At 41.5% G+C, this 10,065-nt stretch overlaps 1 protein-coding gene across 1 annotated transcript; it reads right to left on the bottom strand.

Annotated features, from left to right (window-relative positions):
• Nucleotides 1-277: 277 nt before the first annotated feature.
• klhl42 (kelch-like family, member 42) lies at nucleotides 278-9,568 on the bottom strand. Its single transcript, XM_086009096.1, has 3 exons — nucleotides 8,442-9,568; nucleotides 2,458-2,651; nucleotides 278-1,746 (listed from the first exon to the last, which is right to left on the bottom strand). The coding sequence occupies exons 1-3, from the start codon at nucleotides 9,200-9,202 to the stop codon at nucleotides 1,301-1,303; spliced, it is 1,401 nt and encodes a 466-aa protein (XP_085865222.1). The 5' UTR covers nucleotides 9,203-9,568; the 3' UTR covers nucleotides 278-1,300.
• Nucleotides 9,569-10,065: the final 497 nt, after the last annotated feature.

The raw sequence follows: 10,065 nt of genomic DNA, 5'->3' as shown, positions 1-10,065 counted from the left end.
GCTGGATCCAGGAGGTAAGTGGATCCAGGGTCCCGACCATACCCACCCCCCACTATTGGAGACCTCCTCATGCGGCCTCCCATCCCCACCATGAGGCTTTCCCTCTCCCACCCCACCGGAGATCTGGAGGCCAGCCATAATCCTCCGGTGGCCAGCCCTGATCCTCTCCCCACCCCTACCAACCGCCATAATCTCCAACCGAACCCCCCCTCCCACTCCTCGACCAAGCCCCCCCGCGATCCCCAACTGACCCCCCCACCCCATTCTTCCCCGGGACCGAACCCTCCCTCCCTCCCTCTCTGCAGCTGCAGGCCTACCCATCCGCAGCCAGCCTGCTTCTCAATCTGGCTGGCTGCAGGCGGGAAACCAAGCCTTCTCACGCAAATCAGGCCCTGCAGTTAAAGTCGGCAGGGCCTGCGGGAAACTCAGCCTCCTGGGTTTCCTGCCCACCTCGGAGGCACCACCCCCCACCCCCCCTCCAGAAAATTCCAGCCTTATTGTTAATTCAGCACCCTCACACTGCCAGACCCAGGAAACTAGCTCCAACAATGTCATCACTCCTCCTCACTCAATATTTTGACACAAATGTTCAACAAAAATAAATACATAATATAAAGGCAGAACAAATGTTGAAATTAATTAAGACTTTGCAATGGTTTCATTTTTAAAAGGAAACTTGACAGTCACATTACAAAATACACATTTATATATAAAATAGCAATGATCTGCAAGCCAGATAGCTACTGCACATTTTGTGAGATGCTGGTGAAATGTCCATATAAATTAAATTGGAAACTATTACTACGTGGAGTGGCCAAAAGGCTTTTAGATGGGCAAATTTGAGCTTTTATTAGATTAGAAGCATACTGCACTGAAGGCACATCACGGACTAGGACTCACGCATAGGCCCAACATTATGCTTCACTGGAAAACAGCCATGCCATCAACGGCCATTTAAGAATAAGACTCGAGGCCCCTTTTCACGTGGCTATCACCCATCACTGCATTACACCTGTTCTTTGCCTTTCAATAAATGTAATACATTTGTACTATTAATCCAAAGCAATTCATTAATCTTAGCCTTTTGTCAATGATTCTTGACTTTGTTCCCCCAATACTATTTTTCATGCAAAATTATGTAGGAGCCAACTGATGTTTGTATTAACAACTGTGATGTTTTAGTTCATTACTAAATGTCTGAGACAAATGATCAGCTCCACTAAATTAGCCCATTTCTACCGTCCCTCCTCACTTAGGGATCTTGCTGCTATTACTGAATTTCCACACAAAACAATACATTTTAAATTACATTAGGGTAATACAATGAGCAAAGTAAAATGTTTTGTCCAAATGCTGGAAAACGTCGCAATGCTTCCCACATGTCTGAAAATACATTGTATTTCAGGAATACACGATGTTCAAGACTGGTTGATAGTGTAATATCTCTGCTTATGATGTAGATTCCGTCATTGTGCAATGTACAAGTTAAATTTAGTCCAGATTTTGATGTGTTTTCCTTGACGTAGAGCCATTCCCTAGTGGTCACATTGTATGACTGTACAGTGAGCATGTCTTCAGTATGGCTTCCCTTTCTACTTCCACCTTTTTCATGGATGCAGCCACCCACAAGATAAATCGTATCTTCCACGGAAACCATTTGTTGTTTACGAATATGGACCTCACAGGATTCTAATACAGTCCAGGCATCTGAGGTAGGGCAGTATCGCAATATGTTCATATTTCTATCTGAAATGAAATTTTTTTTTTTTAATGAATTTAAAAACAAGATAGATACTTCTAAACATGCATAGAATTACAAAGCTGATACTGGAACACTGTCAAAGCTGAGAAGTATAGTTTTAAGCATATAGTTTCATTTACTAAACCAAAATATAGATTTTGAAAAGAAAAATGCACGCTGGACAAAAGTAGCACAAAGTGGATCTCTATTGCCATTGGCTACAGTGGCAATTGAATGAGTTCAACTGTTGTGAAGACAGATCACATACAGATATCAGGGTATAATCAGAGTATCCAAAAGGCAGTTGAACCATTTGGTGCTCACATGTGCTGACCAATGATGTGATTCTCCACATTATGGCAGGAAAAATCTTCATCACAGAGATAAAATGTTATTGGTTCAGGCAGCCAAGCTATTCTCAGACATGCAAGGCAATGAGAGGAGGACACTACATTAGACTGGATGTAAACTTAAAATGCAGTTTTTAAACTCACTAATTTTCTCCAACTACTCTCTCCTCTTTCCACTTTCTGTTTAGGAATAGAACTTAAAAGAATGAAGGAAGTCAAATCAGTGTCTCATCATTGCCATGGTGGCACTTGTCAGTGCGCCAACAGGTCACAAAGGACTAATTGTTATTTTTAATATATATATATTGTCCTTATGCAGGCAGACAATAAATCTCCTTTAAAACCTAGAGCTAAAAAACATCTCACCTCGTGTTGTATATCCACCCATTACATAGATCATCCCTTTGCATTCACAGGCTGAGAACTCCACAAGAGGATCTGGCATTGAGGCTACAAAACTCCACCAATCCATCTCTGGATTGTAGCATTCAACATTGCAAAGTGATTGTCCACCTACTGCATACAATTTCCCACTAACAGCCAGAAGTTTAAAATTTGATCTAAAGAGAGAGAAACATGGAAACAGTATAAAACGCTGAATACTGTATTTTTCAAAAACACTTGCAGTTTCAATGAGAGCGTACAGAATATGGCCATTTAAGTGACAAAAAAATATATACTTTGTGCTCAAAGTGATGTATGTTAGTGTTAGGCAATAGAATACTCTCTATTTTGGTTGCCCATCGTCAGTGCCAAGCATTCCCAATTCAGGTGTAGCATGGTTAGATGCAGAGCAGAGTTCCCTCTACTCTGTCTCAACAATGTACCTCACCCCCAACCCCATTCCCTACAGCAATAGTGTGTCATTTTCCATATTCCTAACCAGCCATTATGTAGCCTCTCAGAGTAAGATTGACAATGTAGTGCTTAGTAGTGCTGGATTCAGGACAACTTTGTTCTGTGGGCCTATGCCCTGTAGCTTGAGATTGGCCAAACTCATTTCTCATACAACTCTTATAGGCATTTTAAAAAAACAGAACCAATGGATTTATTGCCAGGAGGGCTATAAAAAAACCCAAAAAACTCTTATAGCCAGTAGACAGGAGAGTCGGATCCTGTCAAGCGAGACCAAATTCAGATCCAGGTTTCAGAGTATGATTATAAAACTGCATTGAAAGTCAAGATGCATGCTGTAGCCCTGACTATCCCACCATCCCAGGTGTAAAGGTGGACTCGTTGGAAGAATTAAAAGGAAATGGTACTTAAGAAAGAGCAATCCTTTTCTAAAAATGAGCCACGCAAAAAAAATGTGCTGCCCCTCATGTACAAATATCTCACTCCCTTTAGCCTAACCCAGGTTCATGGCACAAAGTAGTGTCAAATGCAACAGGCTCAGTATCTAGTTGACACTGTAATCAGAGCCCAGATGACATCAGGCCACTAGAGGACAGGCAGGAAAGGAAGGTTACAACATAATTTCTTGGGTGATGTGGCTCATGCTTTACTTCCACTGCTGAACGTCCACTGAAATGATGACTGCTGTCGCTCAGATTGCCTTCTAATGTCTCTCAGAGTCTCTTGCTACCTTCCTAAAATGTAGTTTGATGTTGTCCATTGTGCGCATTTTCCAAATCATTTCAAGCAATAGCTGAAATACACTGGCTGCCTTTGTTCTTGTATGGACCATCTCATCCTTTATACAAACATTTCATCATATCAAGGTTTTAAGGTACTTGTGCGACAGACAAAAAAAGGCCATAGGAATTCCTTCAGAGTACCCAGATCTCTTCCTTGTAAAAACACATTTGTATGATAAATAATTTGAATGGCTCCATTAGAATTGGAGGTCAGGCTGGCACAGACTAAACGTAGAACAAAAAGTGTCCATACTTTTCTTGGGGTGTTGAGATTCATGTACATATGAAGAAAACAGGTGGAAAAAGTGCAGTGTAGCAAAACTTTTATCTAAAAATGACCTAGCTGTTCTGAAGTTGTCCTAGGGGCAGATGGGCAAGGAAAATAGGACAAACTAATGGAAGCTTAAATCCTTAGGCAATTATGAATATACTGAGTGGCCCGCAACAGTTTGCCCTGTGCCCATTTTTCCTTAATGTAACTTAGTCAAGGGAAAAGCATACAGCTCTCTTGCTGAAAAGGAATCCCAGGAAGAGTGCACTTACTGGTTTGTATTCCCTACTGGATGTGGCCAGTTCTGGTTTACTGAGAGATTGTATGCAAAACTTGATAATGGCATAGTAGCTTACATGCACTCTGGGCATTATAGCCCAACATGCAGATTAATAAGGCACATAGTTACACAAGACTGTTAAATGTGTCTTTTGTATATTAAAAAAAAACCATGAACTATCCAGTGTCAGCACAACTACACTTGGACAATGCCAGTGTTACATCAGACAAATATACTGCAATGCTCATTCATTGCTGTAAAACATTTGTTTTAAATGCTGGCATGAGAGTTGTCAGTGGAAATTAAAATCATACTCTCACTGGTACAACAGTGCAATATCAAAGTGATATCACAAAATAGTTTCAACCCATTCACTGGGCTTCAACAATACTGGTTTCAATTAACTTTGTTTCAGTTGAAAAGCTGTTACAAGTGTTGTAATGTATTGTCACATGGTTTAGTATGAGCATGCTCAGTTCGCTCTAGCCTAGTAAACAAGTGCATGAACTCGCAACTTATTGTGTCTCTGTCCTTCATTTGTTCTACCCGCATATATTCCATTTTGGTGACGAGAATGGGATCCCAAAGCCATTTTTAGGGATCACGGAAGGACCCAGTGTTCAACCTTCGAGTAGAAAAGTTTAAGGTGAATTTCTGACACCGAAACTGAATTTTTGCAATGTTTTGCTGTTAATGCTGATGCAGAATTGTCTCTGCTTCGCCTTTGCTTGGATAGAAATATAGAAACATAGAAAAATAGGAGCAGGAGTAGGCCATTCGAGCCTGCTCCGCCATTCAATATGATCATGGCTGATCCTCTATCTCAATACCATATTCCCGCTCTCTCCCCATACCCCTTGATGCCTTTTGTGTCTAGAAATCTATCTATCTCCTTCTTAAATGTATTCAGTGATTGGCCTTCACAGCCTTCTGTGGTAGAAAATTCCACAGGTTCACCACCCTCCGAGTGAAGAAATTTCTCCTCATCTCAGTCCTATCCTACCCCATATCCTGAGACCCCTCGTTCTGGAGCCCCCCAGCCAGGGGAAACATCCTCCCTGCATCCAGTCTGTCTAGCCCTGACAGAATTTTATACGTTTGAATGAGATCCCCTCTCATTCTTCTAAACTCTAGTGAATACAGGCCTAGTCGACCCAATCTCTCCTCATACGATAGTCCTGCCATCCCAGAAATCAGTCTGGTGAACCTTCGCTGCATTGCCTCTATGGCAAGTATATCCTTTCTTAGGTAAGGAGACCAAAGCTGCACACAGTATTACAGGTGTGGTCTCACCAAGGCCCTGTATAACTGTAGCAAGACATCCTTGCTCCTGTACTCAAATCTTCTTGCAATGAAGGCCAACATACCATATGCCTTCCTAACTGCCTGCTGCACCTGCATGTTTGCTTTCAGTGACTGGTGTACAAGGATACCCAGGTCCCTTTGTACATTAACATTTCCCAATCTATCACCATTTAAATAATACTCTACCTTTCTGTTTTTCCTACTAAAGTGAATAACTTCATATTTATCCATGTTATACTGCATCTGCCATGTATTTGCCCACTCACTCAATTTGTCTAAAATTGCCTTGAAGCCTCTTTGCATCCTCCTCACAACTCACAATCCCACCTAGTTTTGTGTCGTCAGCAAACTTGGAAATATTACATTTGGTTCCCTCATCCAAATCATTGATATATATTGTGAATAGCTGGGGCCCAAGCACTGATCCCTGCGGTACCCCACTAGTCACCGCCTGCCACCCGAAAAAGACTCATTTATTCCGACTCTCTGTTTCCTGTCTGTTAACCAATTTTCAATCCATGCCAGTATATTACCCCCAATCCCACGTGCTTTCATTGTGCACACTAACCTCTTGTGGGACTTTATCAAAGGCCTTCTGAAAATCCAAATACACCACATGCCCTGGTTCTCCCTTATCTATTCTACCAGTTACATCCTCAAAAAACTCCAGTAGGTTTGTCAAACACGATTTCCCTTTCATAAATCCATGCTGACTTTGTCTAATCCTGTTGATATTTTCTAAGTGTCCTGTTATCACATTCTTTATGTATACACAGCAACAGCAGCGTTGATTTTCACAGGTAGCGTGCTGAGTCACTGTTCAACAGGATCAGGACAATCATAGCCACACCTATGGGACTCATTGGAAGCCTCGGCATATATGACTGAGCTTGCAAACCAATCAGTTCTTACATTGAGCGGATGGAGGTTTTTTTTTATATATAAGGTGAATAGCATTATTGAGACCGAAGGTGCAGATGAGAATGTTCAAGTTCAAAATACAGTAATTTGTGAATGTAAAAAAGCAATTTTTCTAACGGAGATCGGGCCAGATGTCTACAGAACACTGACAAACCTACTTGTGAACCAGGGAAAGCGAAGGATGCATCATTTGAAGACATTGTCGAGAAACTCGAGAACCATTCCGACCCAAAGCTGTTAGAAATAGCAGAGGGCTATAAGTTTGGTACCAGAAACCATAAACAAAATGAAACCATTGTAGCTCTTAAAAACCTGTCTTTGTATTGTAACTTTGGCACATTTTTAGATGTGTGTTGCGAGATAAGTTTGTGTGTGGACTGGTGGATGAGCACACACAGTCCAAGCTACTGAACACTTCGAACCTAACGTTTGACATAGTATGCAAAATTGCTTTATCTAAGGAGATAGCATCCAAGAATGCTAGGGAGCTCCGTCCAACTCAAGTGACTAGTGCAGCGGAGGTCTACAGTCACGAAGCCGTCGCCAAAACTAAAGTTGTGATACCAAGTCAAAAGCATGTCGGTGAGAGCAGTTCAGTGGATTGTTGTCGCTGCAATGGAAATCACTCACCACAGTCCTGCCAATACAGAAATGCGAACTGTTTTCACTGCCAATAGCTTGCAAAGCTAGATCGAAAGCAGGAAGAACCCCAGTGGCAATGCAAAGCAGTGACAACAAAAGGGAAGAGTTCACAATATTGAAGTGAACACCTGATGTTGAAGAACTAGGCATCTACAGTATCTATGCCACTAGCAGTAACGCCAGCAGTCGTGAGAGACTTCCGTACAAAACTTTTGGTCAACGAGCAATATATTGATATATATGTCATCATGGTGGCGGACTGCCCTATCATGAGTAAGGACACACGAGAGTGAGTTTAATCAAATACCACTTACAAAGAGTACTGTAGAGTTAAAAACCTACTCCGGAGAAATCTTAGAGACATGTGGACAAATGGAATGTACAGTTCAACACAATGGCCAGTCAGTAAAGCTGCCTATTATTGTAGCGAGCTACAACAACAGGCCAACCCTCATGGGCAAGACTGGTTGAGAAATTAAAACTAGACTGGAGAAACATCTTCAGTGTAGATGCTTCAAAGATGCGACTCGACACAATGCTGAACAAGTACGAAAGCAAGATTGTATCAAGTGGGGAAACAGAGTAGTGGTACCTACTTCTTTGAGCCCGATAATTGGTTCTACACCAAAAACATCTGTAAGGAGATCAGGAAGGCTCCGCAAACCTGTTATTAAAACTAGATTTGTAGTTCATTTGTAGGAATTGTAGTTCATATAAAAGAAAAAAAGCCAGGAGTTTTTGTTATGTGGTACATGTAATGCTGGGAAAGGTGGGGCCAGAGTTCTGTTGTATTTGAGAGAGGAATACATACACTTTTTTTTTTAAGGGGAAAGCAGTGTAATGTAGTATGACATGGTTTGTTACATGGTTTAGTATGAGTATGCTCAGTTCGTTCTGGCCTAGTAAACAAGCACATGAACTAGCATCTCGTCGCTGTCCTTCATTTGTTCTACCTACATATATTACAAGTGTTATATTTACAAAGAGAGAATAGGCCATAACACATGTGGTACGTATCCCAACTGGTGAGGTGATTGTTACTCACTGGAGACTTCCCCCTGAAGGTCAGCCTCACCACTTGAATCAGCCATACGTGTAAAAACATTGCTTATGGGTCTTGTGGGAAAGTTATCCTTGGAAATTTTGTAGCACTGCAATGTTGACATTTTTGAGACATGTGACCTTATCTGTAAAATATATTGCAATAGTTTTGGTAACAGAAAATACATTCTTGAGAAAAATAGCATTTCTAATGTCACCATGTGGTGAGAGTGAACTACAATGATCTTTGTACCTTTTTTGGTTCATTGGCGCAATCTGATTCCACTCGTTTTTGCAGGGATTGTAGCAATGTGCAGCCGCGATTTCCTGACTAGTCATCCTGTATCCACCAACGATAAAAAGGTAATTGTTCAGGACTATCGAGCCATAACCCCTCACATTCACCATGTCTGGAGGGAGGCTGTTCGCCAGGGGAAGCCATCTCTGGGCCACCTCATCATATCTCAGCATTGACCATGGTTCATCTGGAGCTAGGTCCAAGGAGGTGCTGAAGAAATCCCCAACTGCCACCAAGACAGCTGTGCCTTTAAGACGCATGTCCCTGATCTGTTGACGCAAAGTGTTCGGTAGATGCTTGAATTCCTGCCTCCTTAGCATGGAATGGTAATGACTCACCATGAACCTGAGAGACGCATTCATTAGGTCACTGATTCCATAAATTTCGGAAAGTTTATGTAACTCCACACAGTTGTCCACCTTAACCTCAGAGAGGAGCAGTTTCAAGATGGAAGTCACCTGGAGAAAAGATGCCGTTTCCACCAAATCTTCTAAGGTCTCGTTATCAAAATGTACATTAGAGGTATTGATGAATTCAATGACCAGCTCCAGTCCATGAACACTCAGACCTTGCAACTGTACCGAGTCCTCTTCGGATTCCTTCATCCCAGAGTTATAGAGGGCTCTGAAATAGTCGCTTTTCTCAATTAACTTACTTTTGCTGACATTGTACGTTTTATCTTCTATTATGATTGCAATGATTTCTTCGGAGGACATCGTCTCAGCAGACAAGGACTGAATATCCGTCTGTGCAATCGTTTTCCTTAAGTGGACAGTTTCAGCTGTTATTTACATTTATCCAGACCTGCGCACTTCACCATCTCCACGGGCCTACATCAGGCAATGCATCAGTTTCCGTTGATTAAGTAACATTATTTTGCTCCGTTTAATTTAACAACAAAACCTTGTTGCATACGACCACTAAATGCTTGCTCCGTTTTCATGCATATTCAGATGTAGTTTCAGAGTCTGGTCGCTTGCTTGTTTAATCCCGTTTCCTTGTCATTTCGGAATCGTCACTTCTCGTTCCGTTTCCAACAACCAATCTCCGGCTGTGAAAGGCAACAACCAGCACAATCTGCCTTCCTAGCACTTTACCATTTAAAGGCACTGTAACCGCTCAGGCTGTTCATGAAATGACATCGTCTTCAAGTCGCTTACATTATCTGCTCCAGCCTATCGTCAGTGTTTCGAGAAAATATTAATAACTATACTATTACAAAGATTGTTTTACAAATGCTGTACCTCGCCTTTTTTTTACAATTGAATCTATTTAAACAACTGATAGAAACAAAGCTGAGCAAAGGATAAAAGAATAAAAAGCACAACATTTTAAAGAGACAGTCTATGTTTATCTGTACTTCTCTTGAAGAAGTAATTCGACATGTACCCCATCCAGACCACAGCAATTCTGAGCTATATTATCGGATCATTAGAGTAGAAATGTGCAGCATCATTGTGAAACTGTAGCGCGCTGGTCAGACCTCAACTTGAGTACGGCATTCAGTTCTGGTCACCAATATACAAAGGAAACATCTAAGTTCTGAAAGGAGTACAGAGCAATGCCGTTAGTTTAGAAA

The sequence above is a fragment of the Somniosus microcephalus genome, chromosome 16 (assembly GCF_052327205.1).
Source record: "Somniosus microcephalus isolate GS21.2 chromosome 16, FLI_Smic_1.0, whole genome shotgun sequence".
Classification (NCBI taxonomy): domain Eukaryota; kingdom Metazoa; phylum Chordata; class Chondrichthyes; order Squaliformes; family Somniosidae; genus Somniosus; species Somniosus microcephalus.
This window is presented reverse-complemented; position numbering and strand designations above follow the sequence as displayed.